The sequence below is a fragment of the Vollenhovia emeryi genome, unplaced genomic scaffold (genome assembly GCF_000949405.1).
Source record: "Vollenhovia emeryi isolate VEMERY1.0 unplaced genomic scaffold, V.emery_V1.0 DF939122.1, whole genome shotgun sequence".
NCBI lineage: Eukaryota > Metazoa > Arthropoda > Insecta > Hymenoptera > Formicidae > Vollenhovia > Vollenhovia emeryi.
Window position 1 is genome coordinate 409,845 of NW_011967244.1, and position 27,110 is coordinate 436,954.

The following is a 27,110-nucleotide window of genomic DNA, read 5'->3' on the forward strand; positions in this document are numbered from 1 at the left end:
CGAAATTTTTTGCGCGACTCTCAGGGAGGAGAGAAGCGGGGAGGAAGAGAGGGTTCAACTCGTTACTAGCACCCATAAATCCGCCCGCGGACCAAGTTGTACCGTTCGCCAGTCTATGGTATATACTATACACCGGGAATTGCACGTAACGAAGTACAGTCTAGCAAGGTGTAATACAGCGGCTTAACTTGGAGTCTCGCTTATGTGTTGGTGTAACATGGCATTGCAGGATTTATGCATTCCCTCACGCCTAAACAATCTCAGACAATTTTGCGAATTACTTCCGTCTTGGAAAAAAACTTTGACGAGAAGCCGTATATTTTCTCACGACTCTAATTAAATTTCACGTGAAAATTTCCCTAAATAATAAGATTCCACTTGGAATTAATTGCAGAGAAGTTAAATCCGAGAATTAATTAACGAGCTGCGAGAGATACGAATTCTGGAATTTTACTAAGGCTGATTAATTTCCAGAATCAATGATAAAATGTACGTCGATTAGCACTGTAATTTATTCTAAATAACAAAATCGGCGGCGACGAATGTTCCCAAGCGGTGCTCCCTCGCGCGAATCTCGAGAGGACACAGCGGCTGATCTGCATCTTCTCACTTAGATACGTGGTTCGCGCGGCAGAGAGGGTACAAAGGGGCCGGGCGTGTCGTTCACAGTGGAGGAATCGGGGGACCATGATGCCCCCCATAATCGGGGAAACGCTGCGCGTATGGTTCCTCTCGGCGCTGGTCGTTCACGGAGCCGTTGCCGGGAATCCGGACGCGAAGCGCCTCTACGACGATCTACTGTCCAACTACAACAAACTCGTGCGCCCCGTGGTCAACACCTCGGACGTGCTGCGCGTCTGCATCAAGCTTAAGCTCTCGCAGCTCATCGATGTGGTAAGTCAGCCTTTCGTTTAAAAAATGGGTTAAAAGTAGAAAAATATCCTACAAAAAGTCAATGGAATTCCATTGCTAACTATAATTGTTGGACTATAATTCAATATCGTGAGCATGTTCGGACAATTTTGACGCTATTGACGTGTGTGATCAAAGAGCCTGTTGTTACAATAGCCGATAATTACTGGCTATATTCTGATCATAGAAATGATGATACACATTATTAGTATGGTAATTAGCAAGTACTTGTCTCGTCAATCAAAATATATTCGAAGATGAAATTAACCCGGTTTATTATCGTGGCATTATTACGGAAATTTTCAGTCGTGTTATAGCTGGAAATTAGCGACAATTGAATATCTTCTAAGGTTACCGTATAAACAATAATACAATTTAAAAATCGATAATAAACATTCCTATAAAAAATGAGAATGCAGAAGTTCTTGCGCTGCAGAAATTCTTCGTAGGGTAAAAACGATAAGCGTAAAAATTGAAGAATAAAATTGGTTATAAAGATACCTTATAATGTAACATTACTTTTTTGATAAGAATCTTATTTTATTTAATCCTTGCCACCAATTCTCTCGTGGCATGATCGCGCGAGTATGAATCTACAGGAACGTTATATATTGTCATTCCTTCCACTTCTACCACGTAAGTAGTAATGGTTATCTATATCTTCCAAAGTATCTGTATAAAGTGTCTTCAAACTTTGCTGATATTGCATACTCTCCAAGACGATGGTTAAACTTGCGCAAGTATTAAAGTGCGTGTTATAGCTATTATAAAATCAATAGCTTATAAAGTCCACGGGCATTCCGGAATGGCTAATTTGCGATTCAGGTTAAGATGCACCCCCGGAAACTACTATAGAAATCCAAATTGTCGCAAACGAAAATGGCACGAAACTTGAGTAATTGGAATAATTACTTAGTTGAACTTCAACGAAATTTTAGTTAGTGTTATGATTGTGCCTCGCGAAGTTACAGAGTACGTAGGGACTTTTAAAAGCATCATTTAAGGTTCTACTAATAGACTACTTATATATATATTGGTAGATAATATAATATTTTATTAAGATTAATAATTGTATTCAATAATCGCGTGAAAGATAATATTCAAAATAGATTAAAAGTTTCTATTATTGAATTTCACAGAAAATAGCGATATACAAAAATTTGTGCGGGTAACGAGATCTAATATAACATTCAATAGTTTAAGTTACATCGTAACAAATTATGTAATAAAATCACTGAACAAGAATCATGGCGTTACACTTGTCTCTCGTTAGGGCAATACGTGTTATCATTAGGCATACGGTAAACGTGTAATGAGAATCAGGGAATATCTTCCTGCTCAGTAATTCTGCCAGAAGTTCATATCTATGCGTTTAACTCCTGCATCTGTTTGGCAACGAAGCACTTACGCTTAATAACACGCGCATAAATGAATTAGCCAAGCTGTTTAAGTTGCGCCACTCTCTTTGAAATCTATTGAAATTCATCACCGGTTTGATGTTGATACTTGATAAATCGCTTTGCCAAGTGCATTTATGATTAGTGACGCGTCTTTCAATGGAAAACCACATTACGTGAAAGAGCAAATAGACCCTTTAACTCTTTACCTCCGCCCTTTTACAGTACCTCAAACCTAATATTAAGCGAATAAAAAAGAAAAATATTTTTATGAAAATTTTTGAAATTATAAAAAAGGAGAGAAAGAGAAATAGAGACTGTGAATCAATTATCAATAGCCCCTCCTTCGCATTTCGGTGAAAAGAAATTCGATATAACATGTGATATCACGAGAGCTTATCGCGACGTACAAAAACAAACATCGGACAATAAATCCAGTCCCACAGGGCAACTGAAAATTTTTCGCAGACAAGCCAGCGAAAAATTCGCGGACACAAAATATACCGTCAGTAATATATTCGATGTAACACCGTGCATCCATTTCAGAGCTGTGAAAAATAATATCACGATTTCAGTCTCGTGAAAATGTACACTGGGACAGCAATTTCTTGAAATTGTCGACCGCGACGAACGCGCTCGCCGGAACTCCCGTCGGGAACGACCGGACAAGTTGCGCATTCGACGTCATGACTCACCGGCAAAAATTTCAACAATATTTGAGCTATGCTATGTCTTTCAAAACGTAGACGTCACGGTTCACTAGGCTTAAAGAAAGAAATCGATTCGTAGAAAAAGTAAAAGAAAGCAGAAGAATCTGTCTCTGTCTTCGCTGTTTCTCTACATTGCGTATCGCCTTATATGTAAAACCAAATTTAAGATATTCTACTAATATTATAATAAATGAGATGAATAATTCGACACCACTGGCAGCAGGAAAATTTCCTTTATTCGCACAACGTTTCGGCCATGGGTTTTGGTCCTTTTCCTGTTGCCAGTGGTGTCGAATTATTTACCTTATTTATTATATGTAAAAATCAGTTACAGTATCGGCCAATAATATATCACCTTTCGATTTTTTAGCATAACTAATTTTAAAGTGCCCAAATAAAAAATTTGAAAAACATGATGTACTTTGTCAAATTTCATTACCTTCCGTGTACAAGATGTACCTGTTATCATATCATATACTTTGGCCGGTACTGTATATGTTAATATTACTAATATTAATATGTGTTAATACTAATACTATTAATATAATTAATATTAACATCGTTAATAATACTTAGAACACGGATACTGAAATTTTTGAATAAGTAACTGTAATTTTGCCAGCAATGAGAGTCGCTTAGCGTTCAATCAACGTTACAGTAAGAACGATTTTGCTTTAGAAGATAAGAGCTCGTTCGGAGAGAAAACTCATCAGGAATTTATTCCTGGTGTAATAATTCAAATTACTTGAACCTCCCCACGGTCGATTTGCGTGACCCCTCGTGACTCCTCGCTCCCCTCCGGAAGCGCAATTTCAGTGATACGCAAATGTAATTCGCGGAAAGGGATATTCTCGCATTTTGCTTTTATAATCCGATGTACGGGAAGCTGTTAGTTCGACTTAATGCCGGAACTCGGCAAATTCCCCGCAAGGTCCTTCTCGGCCGACTTATAGACCCGGTAATTATAAGCGTGTGTCACAGGAATTTCCACGTGACTCATTCCGCGCCGTAATTATATTTCCCGAACCGGGGGGATCCACGGCGCGCGGCGCATAATTATACGGCAATTTACGTGACCGCCAGCATTGTGAAACGCGGCGGCTTTCGTTCTACTGTCGACCGCGCGCGAAAACTGCGAGCGCGGCTTCTTTCGAGGTAAAATTTTACACGAACCACATATTACACGAGCACGCTATGTTAACAAAATTCTGCATACGTCGCACTAAAATTTAACCGTCTTTAAGTTATAACGCCTCGGCATTATAATCCACAAATTGTAATATCCGACGAGTATCGATAATTACTTAAATGCTTCGAGCTTGGTCCATTAAACTTCTGACTCTTCTAGAACAGAATACGATTACGGTCGAAAAATATTTCTCTAGTTCCTCGCGAGAAAGAAGGCAAAAATTAAGTACGAGTCGATGTCGAGGGCGAAGTTAACTCGAAGCCTTAAAAATCTCCTCGGAAGGTATGCAAATACAACGGATTACCATACAACCTCAAATAAGTAAGAGCCAATCCGGGTTCGCAAGTCGACGAAGAATCTGATGAATATCATATTGAAATCAAGTTGAGATCGTGCGCAAATCAATAATCAAGTTGATAATTACAAGATTTTACTATGATATCTGGAAAATATCCTGTAGATCCACGATCTAATCATATTGTATTTCAATTGATATTATATTCAAGTCGAATCAACATCTCCATCTATTGACTCGACTTGAATGTGATATCTACTAGATATCTACTAAGTCGTCAATAATTGCTCGACACTGACATGATATCTTCTATACATCAAATTGATATGTACACATCTGATAGCTGTCGAGATATCGGCAAAGTATTATGTCGTCGAATCTAGTCGTCATCGAATGGTCCGAAAAATCGTGATCGATATCGATTTGATCATCGACCCGTGAGGTCGGGAATCTCCGTTTATCTTAGGAGTCTTTCATTAACCCGAGAATAGAACAGCCATGTATATTAAGCGATGGAAGCAAACATCGTCTGGCTAGAACTCAGTTTGTCGATTTTACCGAGAGGGTAGTTTATGCCGCAACATAACGGGCGGCCATCGTTGCGAGCACAATCTCGCGCACGGCATCGAATCGATACCTCGCCATATCTCACGAGTCACTGATGGATGCTTTCACGCCGCGTTCGATCAGCGCCGCGGTTTCTTGCGTGATCAAAGCGCGATCACGCGAGTTCTCATTTTCCCGGGATAGCTTGGGCTTTACGAGCGCCAAGGCGCTCCGCCAATTTTCTCCCGGTGTCGGGGGCTCGTGCGGGGCGAGGGCCGTTAAAAGTTAACGAAAGGCGGAAAAACGGGGCGGAAGCTGAAAAGAAGAGAGAAATAAGCGTGGACGTCATTGCATCTGATTTTATCGGACTTAAGAGGCGTATCCATCAGCGCTGCCAGATCCACGGGCATTCCTTGCCCGACGTCTCGAGAATTCCTTGCGCTTTTATAGAGCCTCGTGAAAGTTTCATTCTACGTCAGCCGCATCTTCTCGCGGGGAGGAATTCTTCCATTTGTATCAAATGAAGCGGCGAGCGAGCGAAGAAGATGCATCGCATTCTTCAACGAAACTCTCTCTCTCTCTTTCTGTCATGGGTACCGCGTTACTTTTCGTTGTATGTACATACATAGAGATTAGTATGAGAATTTTAGTTCGGAAAAAATCGTCGGTGAAAACGCTGAAGTTGTTTGTTCGAAAATTACGACATATACATATAATATTTTGGATTGGCATAGTTTTAAAATTAATAACTATTAGAATGGCAGGAAATAACTTTCCATAATTTATTATGGAATATTGGAATTATCCTCGTTTCGCGGATAATGTGTGCGAATGTTCGATAATTAACGATTACTCTTCATTAAACACTTGAGCTAAAACGCATTAATGCACGATTTAAAAAGATAAATCTCTATTACTTCTACCATAAAAATTTAATTGAAACTATTACTCAGCGAATATATATTCTTCCCAATGTATCTTTAATTAACATTCTAATCAAATTACAGGGAATGAAAGAAACGGACGGCCGGTCTTTAACAATAATTAATGGAGGCTTATCTCTGATTAATTTCGACAAATATTAAAGACAAAATTGCCAGTGGGGCGTAATTGACTTCAAAGACTTAATTAAGCGAACGATGTAAACTCCCTAATTAGGTACCAATACATTATTTAAGGTGAATCTTAAGCGGCGCGAGTCGATGCCATTGTCCCGTCAACAAAGCTAGATAAATCTCTCAATAATTTTCGGAGGACCCTATACACCGGGCGAAGCAACACAAGACCGCGCGGAGGGCGCTAATTGGAAGAGCCAGCGCGGAAATCTTCGGATTTCATGTACTGGCGAACGGGCGCGGATACGATGGCGCGTATACAACGCGCGCATACGCGTGCCACCGCCTATGTACGTTGCTATTTACGATCCAACGTCTTGGATACTGCGCGTATACGACGTTCCGCCTCCATTGTCGAGACGATCTATCATAAGCAGTGCACTTTGCGTTGCCGCGATATACGGCGGAGGTATTAGGTACCGGCACGAGAACGAACGTGTTGGCACGGCGCGGCGCGGCTCCAAGTTCTCGAGGATTGCCGATTGGATTCCATTAGAGTTCATTAAAGCGTATTACGAAGGCCTCACGGGGCAAGGCGATCCATCCACTTTGAGTGCCGAGGTGACGATGATTGTCCCGGAAATTTCGACGTTAAATCGCCGGCGCCGCGCCGGCGTTGGAGATTATCGACTTTGGATTTTTCTTCCCGCGGGAAGAGAATTGAAACGCGCGGCGGGATCGAGTGCCCTCCGGGCGCGCGCAAATGGCGCGCAGTAATTATTCTCGCGTTTACAATTGCGCATTCTTCGCGCAAAATAGCTCGAACGAGAGGGGATTAAAATTAATTAGTCGCGGCGCGAAGAGTAATGATTTCACGCGGACGAGGATTGATTGACGCGGCGCACAAAGGTCGCCGCGTATCTCGCCGCGCGCTCGCGTGCATCAATGTTATCAAAACGTTATCAAAAGGGCGCCACCGGGCGCAGTGTCCAGCGGCGTGTCGGGAAAAAAGACGCCATTGTCCCTCCGGCGAGATAATTTCATTGCCGGCATCGTCGTTACTTCGGCCATTCGATTTATGTGCCGCGCATAAATTTATAAATTACCCGCTACCTGCCGATATACACGCGGGAGAAATTTGCATACGGGAGTGCACGCGTACGAGTGTATGAATGTATCGTTTTAATGTCGTCGCGTAAATCAAGCCGCGCTTGTTGTCCGCTGCAGTCATCCGGTTTGCCATTGTCCGTGAAAGCAAGAAAATTTCTATACATGTATTATTCGCGTCGCATTTTACGCATTTCGAAATTAAATTTTGTTTTCGTAGTTAGCATACGTAATCGGAATTACAATTGCAGAGAGCATGTATCCCCGGCCCGTTATCGAGGCTGCGCGGATATATTTTCGGAATGACGGCGCGTTGATTCGAGCGTGACGCGTTCATCGGCTGGTCGCATTAATTACCAAACGATATCGCCACACCACCCCCCCTCCCCCCACCGTCAAATTTACGTTGCGTTACGCGCAAATTTCTAAAGTTTCCCGCCCGACTTCGCGCGTTATCTTAATTAAATTTTCGTACGGTTGCCCGGACGTAAACGCTGCCGACTCGACAGCATTTACACGATATATTCTGCATCCACAGAATATATCGTGTAAATGCTATCGATACAGGAACTTTGCATCCACGGAAAAAATTTCCGGATCAAATGCTATTACCATAGACATAGTAAATATAGACTGAACGTCCCATTGAATAAGCTGAAGCTTGTGAAGAGAGAGGCAGAGAAGATTTAAGAAGACTTCCTTTCTCTGTCTCATCCATCGTGACAAGGGATAATCACGTCTGTGTAGTACTGCGCAGGCACGATTCTTTTCTTTTGCGATGGTTTAAGACAGAGAGAAAGAGTCTTCATCTTCTCTCTCTCTCTCGCTCTCTCTTCACAAGATTCAGCTTGTTTAATGGGACGCTCAGTCTATATTTACTATGTCTATGGCTATTACACTTCAATGTATCATAAAATAGGATCGATATAGCGCCAATCATATTTATTATAGAGAAAGGAATGATCATAGACATAGATAGAGTGTAAGGCAGAGAGAGAGTTTCTCTGTCTTACACCATCGTAACAGAAAAGAATCGTGCCTGCGCAGTACTGCACAGGCGTGATTTTCCCTTGTCACGATGGTGAGACAGAGAAAGAAAGTCTTCTTAAATCTTGTCTGTGTCTCTCTCTTCACAAGCTTCAGCTTATTCAATGGGACGGTCAGTCTATATTTACTATGTCTATGGGAATGATAGTATGTATTGTCTTTTGTCGAATATCGTGGCGCCAATTTCGTGCGTTGTAAGATAGATGGAAAATTTATGCTAAGCGCAAGAATATACAAACTTACATTGATAAGTTACTTGACTTAATATAGTAAGTCAATCCTTTTTTAATTCGATAGAGGAGAATAAGGATTATTGATTTTATTTTGATATAGTCTTATTTTTATACTAAATGAGGTTGTGAGAAATATAAATGCGTCAAGAATAGTTTTTGTCTCGGTAACAGAAATCCTTTCTGAGGGTGTGACAAAGCGTTCGTGCAACGGCGCAATAATTTTCGCATTACAAGCAATTGTAAGACGAATTTCGAAAGCGACTCGCGCCCGTGGAATCGAGGAGATGACGCGCGGCAACTGGTTTACGTGGTCGCGAGGCTTTCTGCATTACGGAAGGGCGCACACCGCCCTTTATCACGAGCCGGCGCTCCAACTCTTTCCGTGGCGTTTGTCAGCCGCTGCTTTGATATTCATAACAACGCGCCGAAGGCCTCGAGGCCTCGTTATTTCGTGCCTGATGCATTCGCTTTGATATTTGGCACGATCCCGAAACTTCGAGCGAAGTTGCAAATGTGGCAGCGAGATACAGACTCGCGTCTCTGCCTACAACCGTATCGATAAAGACGCGATATTTTCGCGCGCGTCTAGCATTGTCTCTCTATTTCCCTTCTCGCGGTCTAATTTTAAATATCTATTTCTGTAGAAGAAATGTGCATCGTATCGATTGTCCCACCGACGAATTAAATGTAGTTGCGACGCAATTTAATTTGTTAACTAATAAGAATATTCTTCAATGTCGCCAGCAGTGGTCGAATTGGTAAGTCGCCCGTCTAGAGTGTAGAGAAGTCTAGGTTGAAACCCTGGCCGAGGTAATATTTTTCGCAATAAATTTTCTGTATTATTGAAAATGGCCAAGAAAACACTGACGTTGTTAATTTGTTAAATTTTACAGAATTAAATTTGGCAGTGACAAAATTTGATCTCTAAACTAACGTGCCAAGCGCCCTCTGTCGTTGCAGAAACTCGATTTGATAAATTTTTAAAATGGCGGAGCCAATCAAATTTTCGTCAAGGCAGAAATCCGGCGGGAAATCTGTAGTCGTGAGTAAAGTCTGGAACGTCTTTATATTGCTGCAGCACTAAAAAGCTTCAATCATATTAAAGCCAATGCTGATTAAAGAGAGGAAGATATGAAAAAGTGACAGAACGAGCACGAAAGACCGAGCAAAAGGGACGGTTATGTAGAGGAAGAAGGCGGAATGCCCGGGGAAATATAAACAAGTAGGGCTTTCAGTATACGTCGCTCGAATGAGCAATGGTTATGGCAAAAGTTTTCCACCGGTACGTGCCCTCGCGAGTATCGCAAATGCGACCGTGCATTTCCGGAACGCCGACGATTTGTCACGAGAAAGTCCTATAAGCTCCCAGGTTCACCGTTTCCTTCGGAAGGGCGACGAACGTATCTTCCAAATTCGAATTTCTATCATCGATCCGCCTTATGGTTTCTTAAACTGTCACGATGACAGCTTTTATTTACTTAATTTAATTAGACCAATTTTATATAACTGAACGTATTCTATTAACAGCTACCATTACTTCCAGTTTTTATCTCTTCCTATTTGGCTTTGTTATATTAACGTGGTGATATTTGGGGGCAACAGCTATGCTTCTTTTATCCCGTAATTCTCTCCTTATACCTCCTCGAGCTCAATGATATAAATATCAGAAAATCGATTTTGTATCAGTCTTCGCTTTGGAAGATAAATCCCAATAAGCTTCGGGCAGCGAGCTTTTTCCGTTCTTATTTAAGGAAGATCTGACCGCGGTCATAAACTGATATCGTATTACCCGTAATTTCAGATGGTCAAAGTCGATTCCGGAATCAACCTTTCGTCGGAAAATACGCGGCGTCTTCCAGCGATTCGTGTTCCCGCGGGAATAGCGAATAGTACCGAATCGAAATACATTCGATCGCATGCACGTGGAGGGCCCTTCTCGCGTTACACGAGGATTGATACGAAAGTCGAAACCCCGAGCTCATTCTCGTAAACCGCGAACATAAGAGCCATCCATCGGTATGCGACCAGACGCCTCAACGGTTCTCAATTAATTTAGACGCGAATCATTAAAGGATAAATCCACCGGGATTCCCGCCAAGCGTACCGAAATTCCCGACGGCCGTCATTAACCGCACGATAAATGAACCGTGTACACTCGCACCTGTGTTCCATGACTATTTACGAGAATCCTGAAATCCATCTGGTTGCTTGAGGTAAATCGCGAATGGAATTAACGAACGAATAAACGTCTTCACTGCCATTAAAATCTACGATATGAGGAAAAAGTGAGACAGCGTGTTGCAGTCAGGTTGAGTGAAATTATTTTAAAGTTGTCGGCAAAATATTTTATACGCAGGATGCTCTCTTAGAAAAATTTAAAACAATGTTAGTTTCCATCAATTATATGCTGCCTTTCCTTTAAAACAAAATTTTGTTGCGATAAAATTGCTCGAATAAGATTTAAATATGGATTTACATCCACACAGAATTTGAGTTACGGACAATTTTGTTTTATTTTACATTTCATTTCTTCTGAAGCCTAACTTAATTTAGAAAAAGTGCTTTCAATATTTATATATGTAGTTTCTAACGGAAAGTAAACTCTAAAAATGATTGAAAAATATGCCTACAAAATTTATTTATGTATCAATTTGCAGCACGCATATTTGGAATTATTTTGCGAACAAGACACTTAAGAAACGCTTATAAGCTAGGACCGATAAGTTCGTCGACCGATGAACTTTCTCAAACTCGCTGAGTCTTAAGCGGGGACCCGCGATTTAATGCGAAAACGGAAACTGTCGATTATGTGATCGACGTACCGGCTTTCAGCTCGAAACTGCTGCAATATCACGTTGTCTACTAACAATATTATAGTATAGTTTATCGAAGACGCGACAAAATTGCTGTTCCCGTCGATTATCGACACATCTCTAGCGAGTCTTATTAATGTCTTGTCTATTAAAGATTAAAATTCTATCGAAAATGGAGATTATTTATGTTAACAGAATTAATGCCAACATATTAGCACAAGTTATTTGCCAAACCAATTATTGATCTTTAAATATCAGAGATATGTTTTTACGTAAAATTATAATAAATATCAAAATATTGTATATCAATAATTGTGTTAATATTTGAAATTTATTATGTATCGTTTAATTCGCGAACGATAATTGATTTGACTTTTCTAACTTATTCTATAAAAGCATCTCTTTTACGCCAATGTTGCCTGTGATAACATTTTACGTAATATTGTATGCATTATTTAATTTACACGAATCAATTCAAATCGGATATATTTCGCGTTGCGCTGAAATTTCATTGTTTTTGTTATTGCAAATAGAGGCTACTAACTAAATTGTAGCGAAAGCATCAGTAAACAAATTGCAATGCAACCGAGGCTCAACCGATGTCGGTCGGTTTGTGCTTTATACGAGCAGCTACGTTTACTATGTTTGCTCTGCATAGCAGTTGTTTGGCGTTTCCCAAAGTTGAGATCCGAATTTCGCCGCGAAGTGCTAAATCAACTGCACTTAATGCAAGTCCGTTGGATTCAGCCGAGGTGGGCTAAAACGTTTGATAAAAGTTTCAGACGCAGACGCGTTACATGCTACGGCAGACATTAAAAGCTTAAAAATTATTACTCTTTTAAATTAGCACACATTTTTCACGTTGCAAACCAACTATAACCGCGGAAACGTCCGGACTTATCAGACCCGCTTCGTGCGCCTAAAGTAGTTTAATCACAAAACGCAAAGCATGCTTTTTATTAATCAAATAAATGATTAAAGTTAGAAGTGGCATTGTTTCTCGTTGTAATTAACTTAATCTCGCTGCAGAGGTAAATTTCTAATTATTTGAATAATGTTGGACTTGCAATTAATGTGGCGCATCTCGTAGCAACTCGCCTGCTTGGACCGTATTATATTGTAACGCGGTCTAATGACATTAACACTGAACCGGTACAGGAAAGGTCTGACCGTGAAGCTGATTACTCTGCTTTCTAATTACGTGAAAATTAAGCAACCACCAAGATTCACGCGACATGTTCTTATGTGGATTCACTGGCGAGAAACGTTCGTTTTATTAATTTGTGAAACCCAAATCTTGTTATATCAAAATAACGTTAAACACTCACACGTTTTAAAAATATGAGGTAATAGTGAGATGGTTCAAAATCACATAAGCGCAAAAATATCATTCAATACTTGAAAATAAAAGTAAAAAATATAATTTTATTGACCGACAGCGCGAGATTACTTAATATTCGCGTATTGAAGTTGTGGCAAACATATACGACGATAACAAATCGGTTCCTAGATAAAATTTATGAGAACAGTCAGACACGTATTTGTTTATCCCGAAAATTCCACTATGCAGTTTTCCCGAAGGCCCTCTACGTGTCTTGAGGGAGTAAACGAGGGATCAGTGAAACTCATCGGGAAATTGCCCTTGAAATGTTTCGTATGCGCCGCGGAAATAGCCAGGTGTGCTATAAGGATGCTCTAACGTTCTAAGGATACCAGACAGGAAGGGTCTTACGACTGAGGCGTGATGAGAAAAGAAGAGGACGTCGTTTCCCCGCTGAAAAAATCCACGCTAAACTAGAGAGAACGGTAAATCTGATTAGGGCCGCGATAGTAAATGAAGTTACATTACGTAAACCTAGATAAGAAGCGAAACAATATGATTTTGTGAAATTTTGTTTACTGTTTTATGCACGCGCGTGTCTCTGGATCTCGGATGAGAAGTGATTTTATTCATTAACTCGGCATTTAATCGACTTAAGACGTATAGTGTATAACTTAGAATTAATGCACCTCAATTTTGGCATATTGTTCTTTGGGTTTGGGTTCTGGGGATTTTTTTTCCAAAGACATTTGGAGAGAAGAAAAATTAAATATACAAGATCATAATATGGTTACTAATTTTTGGAGGAAAACAATCGAGCTTTCCTCACGAAAGTTAATAAACTTTATTTCCACGTTATTGCCACCGCCCAACTGTAATACAATTCCAATCTATTTGTTCATGCCATATTATGAATACGGGAGCATCAATCTCTGTATTTAAAATACACAAATTATTAAAATAATTTGATAATATTACTATCTTTCATGTTTTATTATGTAATTTATTTGTTGTCTCATTTATACTCGATTTATTCATCGTGTTATCTGTATATCGCAAATTGTATTGTCAAATACTGTTCTTGTATAATTTGTGTAATGAATTTCTCCTTGTTTTCGGAAAAAGCACTCTGCTGTCTGTACGCAAAACATTAATAACGTTCTGTTAATTAACTTGTACCAACCCTTCTACCACCGTTTATGTTTGCACGACAGCGTCACGTTGCTCGAGGATATATGCATCATATTATCCGTATCCTGCTATGAGCCTTTGACAAATAAACGGGAAATAATCCGTGAATCCTTCCTTTCATGTTACCAGCAAAAGTATTGCTCGTAACTGCCTTAGGAGGAAAAGCAAATTAATTTAAGTATTACAGACGTACCGCACGTGTCATTCCACGGTGAAATATTTTGTTGAATTCGATATTTACGTATGTAAAACGCGCGCGTTTACAAGGACAAGTGTTTAAATTGAAAATACGATAGGAAGCTTACCCAGCTTGTTGCTGCGGTAAAATAAGTAACCCTTTGGGATTCTCAGTGTATTTTCAACAGTTTCTTGAGCTAGACAAAGTCTCGAGACGTTTCGCACGGAGAGTGCAAACAAAAACGCGCTGGTGTCCTCGATATTCGAGCCACCTCTCGAAATCCAATTTAACAGGTACCGGTGCATCGCCGTCACTCATGACAAGTCCCTCGACAGTGCTGGCGCGTTATCGAGAACGTAAAGTAGAACCGAAAAGAATCGAAGGGAGACCGATAAAGCGAGAAAAATAGGAGATCTTTCAATTAAACATGCCGAGAATACCGCGGATACCGCGGATACCGGAGATGACAGTGTCGACGATTCGATAACTCGAAATGGTGGATTTTGGAATTTAATTTTCAACCTTGTATTATGCGAGCAGGAATATCGACGGATGCTTTGGTATCTTTCAATCTCCAGCTTTTCGCGTCGCTCGCGCGCGGCGAAACATTTCTGCGGCCGCGAATGTAAGCGAATGCGGCGAATAAAACTGCGCGCGAAGTACGACAGATTGGCGGAACGGCTTTCCAAAGAGCGAAGTGCATACACGCCGGAGGCGCATCGCGGTGCATCGAGCGGCGAGAGATAACACCCGGAAGCGAGCGTGTTACGTTATGGCGAGATGGCGAGGTAGCGGTGGAATTTGCGGATCGGGGCTCGAATGCCTTGTTCCAAAGTGCCTCAGAGCTAGCCGATATTGACGCACTCCATCGAACGTTTGTCTCGTCATATCTCGATATTTACAACGATTGCGGGACCCACGCCGAGTTGCCTCGGAGCGTGTTGTCGCCGCACTTTAGGAGGCCGCTTGGACGAACGAACTTACAACGAGGGCTCGCTAATAATGGAACGACCGACGTTACTCTACAACTCGAAACTATGTTCTCTGTCGAGACCCAAGTACTCAACTCAATTCGGTATTTGCACACGCATCCGGCACGGCTTCCCGAAGCATTCGGCATTAATATTCTTCTATTTACGTCAATTATTTCCATAACTTTACATTACCCACTTTTATTTTTATCGAATAAATTTTTTTCTCATTAACGAAGGTTTTAAAAAAAATTCTAAACTAATTCCAGAGAATGTAATTCTATCTTCGTAATATTACAAAAGTACATGCCGATCTTCACAGCCGCTGGCACGCGACGTGCTTTTATACAAGGTGATTCGTTATCGTAATAATCACGTAGAACAAACATGTGTTACAATGTCGGTTAATAAACTCCCACACGAATGTGGGATGTAACTAAAATGCGAGACACGAAATTCCGCGGGCAAACGTAGGAAATTGAACTTTACCGAAATGGATTCGTTTATTTGATATTCATTGCGCGAGTTTTGGAGCGATCCTCTCCCTTGCCGAGTCGAGCGTCACTGGTAGATAGAGAGGAAGCACGGTGTGTAGAGGCGGGAAAAAGTAAAGGGAGAAGAAACAGAAAATCAGGGGTAGGGATGCGCTAGATAAGGGCGCCTGTGTAAGCAACCATTTCGGCCGAGATATCGGCTGAACAGAAGGAGAAAGGAGTTGGAGCCGCGAAAGGGTGATAGGAGGAAGAAGGAGAACGAGGCAGGAGTGAGGGTGAGGTATGGGTGTGGAAACTACGCTGGGAATTCAACCTAACTGAGAATCAATAGAAATTTCCACGGTGCACGCATCGGAGAGGTCTCGATATCCATTTCCCCCCCAAACAAACGTCTTTCGGTATCGTAATCTTTTCCGCGCGCGCATCCGTCGTTCTCTCCTCGCTTCCACGCTTCGTCTCTTTCGCGTCCGCGTTGTTTTCCGATATCCGGCCGGCTCAACCCGAATCGTAGCCATTTCAAAGCGGACAAAAATATTTTCTCGCTTCTTCGGATCGTCGCGAGTGACACATTTCACCCTGCGGGCACTTTACGTTTGACAGAGAATTTTACACAGTCGCTGCATCTACTAATAGCAAATTTTTACTGTTTTACAATTGAATATTTGAATAAATCACAGAATAGTTGTATATACGTGGTTTTGTTATATCTTTTAAAATAAAACCACGGCGCGTTACATTTATCTTAGATCAAATTTGTCATGAAGAAAAAACGGGTACTACTGTAAGATTAATAATGAAAATGTTATATTAAAAAAGGAAAGAAGAAAATCTTTCCGATTACACTTATATACTATTTAATTATTATCTATTTTAGAATACGACTAGTAGTCATCGTTGACTCGGTGCCAGAATCACAACTTCCGAGAACTGTAAAAAAAATTTGAGCTCTCAACGGGACATCAAATTAGACGTTGCCGATGTCGACTTTATGGAAATTGGCGAAAAATAACTCTACACGAAAAGGATTATTACGACTTCTCACTAGTGCGAACTCGCTCATCTGATGCGAGCAATCCCTTCATCGAGATAGCGATCCAAGGACATGAGAAAAACATGATTATACGTTAATTATTAAAATCGCACAGCATTTTATACGGCACTCTTGAAAACTGAGATAACGCGGGTAATTACGATCACGAGCAAATCAGTCTTCAGCGGGACATTTTACATAGCACTCCTGAAAATTTGACACGATGAACCGTCCGAGGTTCGTTTGTATACTCGACGGCAATTTGTCGGTGAAAAGCAACGTGCAAGTCACATAAGTGCATCCACTGCCATTACTTTAATGCGCAATAGCTCTCCCGAGGGTTTTCACACCTTCGGGATATTGAGCCCTTCCACCTCATAAAGGTCGTATTCGTTAGGGGAAGTACAGCGAAAAGCTATATAATTATCGATATATATACTTAGAAAATTAAGTACCGAGTATCGATCACACACAACTTGGCGAAGTTGCAGAATTTTTAATTATAACATCAATGCTAAATATATTATTCAACGATTTAATAAACAGGTGATCGATATATGAGAATTCACTGTTACTCCAAATCGTTTGATCTGGCGCTTATTACCTTGCTTTACTCTAATTTGTTAATAATAAATCACATTAAAATTGACAAATAACATTAATGTTATGCTGAATATTTAAAAAGTAGTCCAAAGTACCGCTACTAAAATAATTATTACAAAAGTAGAATTCTACAATACAGCACTTTCAGCATTAATCGGCTGCATTGCACAATTTCGCTAAAGTATTAATAAAATATTAATAAAATATAATAAAATATTAATAAATGGAATATTGTATCACATTGATTCATAATATTTTTTGCTAATATGACACGTTTAAGTACGCGCGCGCGTGCACATACAAACGAGATAAAATATTATTTTGTGACTCACCGACTGATAACAGCGAAATTGTTGGATTCGCCCCCTTCCTCTTTCTCTTCTCCAGTTGGTCACTTGAATCGTTGTACTCACGCAACATTTGCGAAAACGCAGATAATTACCACGTTAACAGTCACGTACAAATTATCAAAATACAGTTAACGCGTGACACTTTGCATGGCGTTCCCAAATTTAAAATTAAAACAAGATATCTCATATATTGCACAACTAGATTTTAATTATATTACTGAATAACTATTGTGCACAGAGAACGTAGCAATATACTTCGCACAGCAAAAATCAACGTGGCAGCCATGCGACTTTCCATATTTGTTATTTCCACGATTATTGCCATAACTAATTTTTATCCTTGTGCAAGATTGTTCCGTTTATATCAGATATATCATTAGAATTGCATCGTGGTTAAATTAAACTTTGCATTTTTCTAATTCTAAATGAAATAATTTCCTTTCTTTTAGTTTGAAATTAAAATTTCATCCGATACAAACAGACCAACTTGCAGAGGCCCTCCACCACCCCCGCCGATTCTGATCGGCGGTCCTCTTTTTTACAATAATCGTTTTCTTTTTATATTTGTCATTATTTTGTTTTGATCACAATTAATTTTATAATATATTACAATATAAAACATGTAGTTAAGCCTACTCTCTAAAAGTCAATCAGTGAAGTATCACTGAAAACAGTGAATACTCGCTAATTCACAGTTATAAGTGTATCACTGAATTATTCAGTGGTATGTTTTCAATGATAATCCACTGATTGCGAGTGACTTTTAGAGAGTATTATGTAACATTCTTTATAAATGTGCAAACAAGAAATCGTATTGTAAATGCGCAAACGAAAATCTATCGAATAAAAGATTATTTGAATCCAATTTAAAAGTTCATTGAATAAAAACAGGTCAATTTAAAGAGGCCCTCCACCGCCCCCGCTGATTTCAATCGGCGGTCCTCTTTCCTTTACAATACGATTTTTAACATTTACACTATTTATTTATCTTACAATTTACAAAATGTACAATACTATAAAAAGATTATTACACAGTACAAATTAAAAATGTAAAATACAATTATATACAATATTTTTAAATAAAATTACACCTGAAAATTCAGTATGCCTACAATAACACAAAATTCTTACAATGTGCTTATTGCGTAATATTTTTTACGCAATTATTGAATAATTCCAAAATTATTTTACTTTAATTAAAAAATAATTACGAATAAAAGACGTTAATAAATTTATTACTTTAGAAATGAAGAATTTTCCGCATTTTTTGACGATTTTTAAGTAAATATCGTTAAAGTTTCACCCTAAGCGTTTACCAAACGTGTAATAATTTTGTCTTATTGTACGAATCTGATTACATAATTAATATTACAATGTTATAATATTTTTAATTTGTCCAATTATTATAACTCATAATGTACAAGAGAACCATGGTAATTACAATAAACGAGAGTACAATCTTCCTAATAACTCGTTTATTATAATTTAACATACTTTTAAAGTTTTATAAGAAATAATAAAAAATTAATAGTAAATATATTTACTTTTATTATTATATTATTATTGCATTTAGTTTCATTACTTGATCTCCCATACAGCAAGCATGTCTGAAAGACATCTTTAAGACATCTTTAAGTCGTCTTTTAGATATGTATGTCTAAAAGACGACTTAAAGATGCCTTAAAGATGTCTTTTAGACATGCGTGGTGTATAGGCTGTAACGAAACTAATAAATTATGTCCCCCTGTCCCTGCCTACCCGAATTCCTATCTAGCTGAATTCCTACCTACCCGTATTCCAATTCATAGATTGTTCAGAGATCTGTCCATTTTCGTACTTACTCGTGTTTAAATTTAACAAACCTACAAATTTTTAATTATAAAATTTATTTGTTTTAAATAAAACCGCGACTCGATTATTAGGGATACGTTTGAACGCGCGCGATTGAGATTTAATTAGGTTTTTTTTGCAAACTTGCACAAATGCAAGAATATATAAAAAAGAATAACCCACCCAAATTTTAGCAAATATAAAGATATAAACAAGCAGTTATAAATCAATTGTACTTCACTCTTTGTGGTCACTAAAGACCATTTACCTCGTTGAACCCATCGTTGAATCTTTCTTCGGGCCAGATTGGACCTACCATTCGTTGCTCCTGGCCATACAATCTGGTCATATCTCAACCAGATACCACCAGAAAAGAGAAAAACTCTTTTCATCGTCGATTTATTATTATTATCGATATTACGAACGATTCGAATTGTAAGTATATGAGCGTATATGAGCGCTAATCGTATAAAAAATACACGGCAATGAAAAGTTAATTAAAATATATGTGTATTTGAACAATTAACTACATAAAATTGACCGAATATATTTTAACTATTTCCGTTATATAATTAAGAATATAAATTGATCGTTTCTTTGTGACCGTTCTTTCAATTCGGAGTTGTAAGTAAAGCATATAGTAGAAACAAATTTTATTTCGCGTATTTTTTTAAAATTTAGAACACGTATTATAGGTAAAATTCAAAAATTAATAAAAAAAATTTATTAATGGAAAAACCGACCGCGAAAACCGACCGCGACGATGCGTGTAATTGTGCATGTCGTTCATGCGATACGCATCTTGAGTATACATAGATCAAATCAAATATAGAAAATATTAAAAATAAATGGATAGGTTACAAAAGATTAACTCGACAAATACAGCAAGACTATATTTGCCAAGTCATATTTTACGTAATTTTTGCGGCGTGGTTCAACAATTCTCAAGATGGAAAGTGAATTCAACATATCGTAATATGTAGATTTTCAGAAGATTAAAAGAATGTAAAAGAAAATTAAAGGCCCCGCTGTAGGAAAGAATGAATCCCAGATCTTCCGGATTACCTCCGATAGCGGTCATTTCGGCAGGGAGTTAACGACAATCGTTTCTCAAATCATTGAATTTCGTATATTTTTATTTTTATTGAAATAAAAATTATTCTTCCATTATTAATGTTAATGGGAGAATATTTATGGAGAAGGATATATATAAAATCTTCTCTTCTTTTGTTAATTTCGCGAATCGACGTCGCGCCCTCGTGCCGAAACCGTTGCTTCCGGGGATCCGTGACAAAGAAAACCAGGGATTAACTCTGATTATCCAACAAGGTCTTCAATTTTCACCGGGCAAAGGAAAATTTAAACTAATCTAAAGGTCAAGGTCCTCGCTGCAAGAAAGAATGAATCCCAGATCTTCCGGATTACTTCCGATCGCGGTCATTTCGGCAGGGAGTTAACGACGATCGTTTCTCAAATCATTGAATTTCGTATATTTTCAGTTTTATTAAAATAAAAATTATTCTTCCATTATTAGCGTTAATGGGAGAATATTTATGGAGAAGGATATACATAAACTCTTCTCTTCTTTTTTTTTGTTAATTTCGCGAATCGACGTCGCGCCCTCGTGCCGAAACCGTTGCTTTCGGGTATCCGTGACAAAGAAAACCAGGGATTAACTCTGGTTTTCCAACAAGGTTTTCAATCTTAAATAGACAATGGAAAAGTTTCATAAACTAATCCAAAGTCATATTTCGCGTAATTTCTGCTTCTAAAAATTTCTACCACTTATTTCCGATATGTTGAATATATTAAATAAAAGATTAAATGCCGTAATTATTGTATCATGACCTATCCATTTTAAGGCAACGAATCTATATTTAACTACGATCTACAATCTACTATCTACTATCTACAATCTACGATTTACGAGGTGTAGATTCGTTGCCGTAATAAAAAGTTTCTGACTTACCGACCCGATGCGCAGCAGCGGAGTTTAACTATGTTGAATCTGTAACATACAATTATAAAATTCACATTAAAACAGAGTATTCAAGAAAACCAATCTTCAAGAAAATAATTTTTAAATTATTGAAAATAAATAAAAAGAAAATTAATTTTATACTACAGAAAAAATATTTACCCTAAAGTTGCTCCGCCGGCGCCTGATGCCTCTCCAAGGCCTCCTCCTCCACTCAGGTTGTCTTCTGGCACACTCGCGAAAACACAAAGATCGTTCGCGCGATTTTATACTTTAAAAGTCTTCAGTCGGATTACACAAACGGCACTCCCGAACGCGACACGACACGACAAATCGCCGCGCGCGGTTGCGATTCGTTTAAATTATTCGAGTTAGTGCTGAAATCAGAAAAGTGAACACAATCAATTATAATAGTAAATGAAATAAACAAATGTGCGCTCTAAAAGTCAATCGGTGGATTATCACTGAAAACGTTGAATCGATTCGTTATTTTCAGTAACAATCCACCGATTAAGTTTCAGAGAGTATTAGGTCTGATTTATCATTTTCTGGTTAACTGTTAATATGGAATTTACTCGACTCTCTATGCTTTTCTATATTATTATCTAAGAAGAGATAGAGAATCGATTAAACTATGGTCAACAGTTTATTAGAAACTGAAAAATCGGGCCCAAATAGTGCAAGGGTACCTTTGGTTGTCCCGTCTTTAGAGTATGTACTCTCTAAAATCAATCGATGGATTATCACTGAAAACAGTGAATATTCACTGATTCAGTGATAATGCACTGATTGATTTTTAGAGAGTAACTCTTCGGGGTACTTAAGCCCCTCCACCGCTGCAAGGTAGTACCCGAGGAGGGGATTATCAACAAGAAACTGTGCAATTATGTATGTATTTAAAAAACAAATATCGAGCATACACAGATTAGACCTGCTATTTAAAACATTATTATCACTCATAAATGTGTCAAGTTTCTTTATTACATACTGTCGATTCAACCTTCACGGTAACGGCGATTGAAATCAAATTATTAATTGTTCTAACATAATGACCGCGATACTTTATTAAACATTCCTAAAATAAAACGATGCATTATGGCATTCTCCCGTTACACACATTTTAGTTCGTCCTTAAGAAATTCGAACGCGTCGACAAATAACCCTTTCATATCAATTATTCATATTAGCTCTGCTCAGGTTGAATCGATTCAGTAATCAAATGAACTGAGAAAACCATTTAAAAATACACTGATCGAATTATGCTTGCTGTTCGAAAATTCGAGCGTATAAATTCCGCGAGTTACAAGTGTAATTAAACGATTGCTACATCGTAGCATTTCATTTACTCAAGACGCTTGATCCGCGCAATCCCACATCGCAACACGCACAAACGTTGATGAATGTACGCTTAATTATAATCACATGGCTTTTATGCAACATTTTCGACGTTATCTGTTACACCTGTTAGACTGACAGTTTACTATGTTTAAAATAAATGAACAATTAAGATCGCAGATTGTACAAGTATGCGATCATAGGTTGGAAGTCTCGTCGCATTGATTACCATATGCGACCGAGTATTCATCGATATCCACGTGAATGATTAAACACAGGAATCATGCGGGAGATAATTCGTATTGTATACGAAGAACGATCGAGAGATCCTACGCGCGGAACCGTTTCGAGCTGACTGCGAAGGCTGCGGTGACTTTGTTCCACACCTTAACCTTGCGTGAACAAAGCACGTGAACACCGCGTTCGCCGACGAAAATAACACCCAGGCCAGGTGATAAACACGATATTCTCCGCAATATTTTAACGTTTCCTGATACAAAATTTTCAGGTAATTTTAAAAGAAATATGATCAAAGTTTGAAACTCTCGTCGCATGTCACTTCGATCGCTATGTGCGAAGAAATCGCGCGAAGTATTTATCTACTTGATCAAGTATTTATCGTTTGATTGTTCGCGTAAATTTTTAAATATAAGAATTAGAAATCGTGCGGTAGATAATTACGTATTGTATGTAAAAAGCCAATGAGAGATCGATTGATCTCGCGTAAACAAAGCACACCGCTAATCACAATATTATTCTCTGAAATATTCGAAAATTGTCGAAAAATCGATAGGAGTTAGAGGCATTGCTAAGTTTCCAAAAATAAGATGTCAGCGATGTGATCTCATAAAAAAATTAAACTATAAAAATATTTTATAATGCTCGCAAAAGAAAGCTGCGATAGTCGGGAAGCCACAAAAAATAAAAAAATATCTTTAAGCGAACATTGCAATGTGTTGCTTAATGAAAGCGTGCTCTCTCAAAAAGATTTAGACTAAAAGATAAAGAGTTTTAGAATGCTATTGCAAAATGGCGATCAACGAGAAAGATAAAGCTCCGAAATTAGCAGCGTGACGAAGAACAAATTCCAAAAGGTTTTGTAGGCAATGCCAGATGGAAATCCGACGTATGATTTCTCGAAAAGAATTAGATGATAAAATAATTAGAATATTGTTGCATAATAGACAGCAAGAAAGAGGAAATTGCAACAGCGGAAATGTCAATACGCGAACATCGATTCTTGAGAAATATTCGTTAAAGTAATGCTCGTTTTATAAGATAGTAAATGTCTATTACAATATACAATGTGTACGTATATATGTCTATGATAATTCCTTATACTTGCATTTTATATTGTTAATCTAATTCTCCGTGTAGGAGAATTTCGCATTACGCGAAACATTTATTTCGATAAAAAACCGCCGCCTAGATATGCTTACGAATTATGGGTTGCTAATTATAGTAATTGTAAAATATAATAATGTTTAGTATTTATGATCCGAGAGGAAAAACGATGACACTGCGGAGCGACTGGTATGGTCGCGCAGCGACTTTGTACAGCGAACAAACAAATACCAAGACTGTGTTGCCATTTTCACGAAATAGTTGATACGACTGACCACAAGATATATTCTCTTCTTTGCTTTTCGAAAAATTTTTGATTGACTATTATCAAAGCTTTTGCTCTTTCGTGAGTACGATTTGACGATTCGTATATTATTTTGCACTTTTAATCCCAAATTAATAAGCGAATTAAATTGGAAAATGCAAAGCGCGCAATGGAAAAATATCATGCAAAATTTCCATGCAAACGTCGCTATGAAAACAAACGTCTCTCGTAAATATTGCATATTAAAACAATAATTTGTAATTCATTTCTCTTCGATTACGTTGTATGAAAAAAATCGCATGAAAGACCGTTTCAATAAATACTTGTTGTTTTGACCTACTTACGAGAATTGTAAATCACAGTAGTTAATAAACGATATACGAATTGATAATTGTATAAGAGAATAATCTAAGCATCTTCTAGTACTTATTACGATTGCGTTGCAATAAGAGATAAATTAAAGCTAAATATAGAGAGCAACTCGTGCCGTGAAAGGATAGCGCGGGATGTTATATGCCGAAAATAAAAGCATCAAGACCGCATAATAATTGTTTTGTTGTCAACCTTAAATTTGATATTCATGCTTTAGATTCTTTAGAAAATAAATTTATGCTAAACAGTCTATTCCTAGGTTTATAAATAAATTTAATGGATTATTATCGGATACAACAATTGTGATTGTTTGAAGTACTTTGATATTTTTATATTAAAACATTTACTTTAATTAATTTCATAATATATAGCCTGTTAAAATAATGTTTAAAGTGTTCTGTGAGTAGAGAGAAAGATATATATGTACAGTTGTACAAAAGATTTTTTATGAATTATACGCTATCTAGTGTAATAATCTGAGTATGTGTGTATCAGTACACATCAGGAAGAGTCACAAAGTAAATATTAAAATGTTTATACTTTATTAATGGACGCGAAGTAAAAGAGTAAAAGCCACATTAAATTATTATCTGTTAAATCTCACGCAAGAGGTTTAAAGTTAATGTAACGACGCATTACGCTTTATTAACGACAAAATAAATTTCTTAAGCTCAGTTTACATCGATTTGTTCTGGAGGTTTAATGATTCCTTGACGGATACTGCGATTTAGCGCCGTAAGTTATTCTTTCCGGCGGAGCTTGCTATAGTCGCTTGCTTTAAGCTCGCCTATGGTCAATGGCCCGAGAGACACTAAATTCTGGTCACGAACTATTTCGGTTAGAAATAGGCCAATGATTTGCTGTAATGATCGTGCAAGATCTCGATAAATCGGCCCTCGGCCCGCCGTATTTCAGTATAGCGCGGTGCAACAACGTGCCTTTGAAGCATCGATACCAAACGATATTGAATGTAATGCCGGACACAATACCTATGAAACAGTGATTTTATTCCGGACAGCGTGGCACGAATTGCAAACGTTACGTAAAAGCGAACACGTCGCACGGACCTCGCGATTAAAAATATTTCCCGTCGTATCAATTCCAGCGACGCTCGCGGAAAGTCAATGCGCTTCTTATCGATCGCACCGCGTTATAATTACATGTTCTTCAAACGGACAAAATTATTCCCCATCTGGTGAGTTCGCGTGTCTCTTAGAAAAAACTAATAAAATTTTTAAACTCCAGCCCTTTTAAGTCCAATCAATTTTTGCAAAACGTAAAAGTCGAAATGGACCATATATACCTCCACCTGAAATATCGTAACAGGACTCGTTATCTTTAGCCATCTCCCCGTTCGATCGGAACGATCCACTTTATCGCGAAATGGGCGGAGGAACTGAGAGATGATCGGCGTGATGAATGAGCGTTTCCGGCCGCTGTCTCGACCAAACAAACTATTAATTCCACGGACGGAGTTAAGCATCGTAGCGCGCTACGTTATATCGTCCGTGAATCCGATTACGTGTACGCCCGTAACTCCTTTCTTTCCGCGACTTGCAAATCCGCTTGAAAACATTCATCCGATAAGTATTGTAATATCGCGCGTCTCCTATCGATTTATAACTCAGGAGACCGGCGATGCGAGGGAGACGGCCGCGGTCGCTTGTGCCACGCCGCCAGCGTCTTTGTGCAACGGATTTTAATCCATTATGGATCACGGAGATGTCTTCAAGATCGCTCTCAAGTGTATTCCTTGGTTTGCCTTCCTTCGTTCCTGATTTTTTCGAAAAATTTTACAGGAACCGCTCGCGACATGCAAATTTTATTCCGTTTGCTTTCGGTAAAGTGTAAAAATTGACTCGTTTGAAAATCAATTTATAAAACGCTAGAGTTTCGCTCCGCTACGTTCTGAGACTGACACGCAGTTAAATAAGTACCAAGTACTTCTTGCTTATTAGAAAAGATTGATGGCTTCCAACCGCCTCTTAAAAGCGTGTCTGACCTACGCGTACTTTTTTTCACTACCGCGAACCACCGGGAGAACGAACAAAGAAAAAGTGTCAAGTGAAATGGAAGTCTCGCTAGTTGGAGGCATTACGTTGCGTAAATTTCTTATTTCTCGTCTGCTCATTATTATTCCCTTACGCTACAGTTTTATCGCGTTGGAAGTCGCGCAGAGCGATTTGCGTTTTTTACAACTGTTCATTAGGTATTCTATTTGCAAATTTAAATACAAGAAGAAAGAAACCCAATTTAAAAAAGCGGTACTTAACATCGTACATCTAGCTGTAATAAAGGATACGAGGAATATTCAGCTATTTGAAGTTTCACCGAGCTCGGAGAGACGAGAGCGGTCGGGGAAACGAGATCGTTATGGACGATCGTGATATTTCACTGTCCACCGCATCGCGGTGATTAGATACTTCGGCTTATTAGGAATCGATACGCCGCAGCGACGTTCGCGAGCTTCCTCAGGGTCAGCTTGCAAATGGACGGAGTTCTCTCGCGGAAAATGAAGCCCCGCCGCGAAGCTGTCCGATTTCC

At 38.6% G+C, this 27,110-nt stretch overlaps 1 protein-coding gene across 1 annotated transcript in view; it reads left to right on the top strand.

Annotated features, from left to right (window-relative positions):
- LOC105569860 (acetylcholine receptor subunit alpha-like) overlaps positions 1-27,110 on the top strand; it is a 191,924-nt gene that overhangs the window by 5,077 nt on the left and 159,737 nt on the right. The window contains exon 2 of the mRNA XM_012026637.1: positions 615-894. Within this exon, the coding sequence (XP_011882027.1) occupies positions 688-894 (207 nt within the window). The 5' untranslated portion in view covers positions 615-687. The remainder of the gene's footprint in view (positions 1-614; positions 895-27,110) is intronic.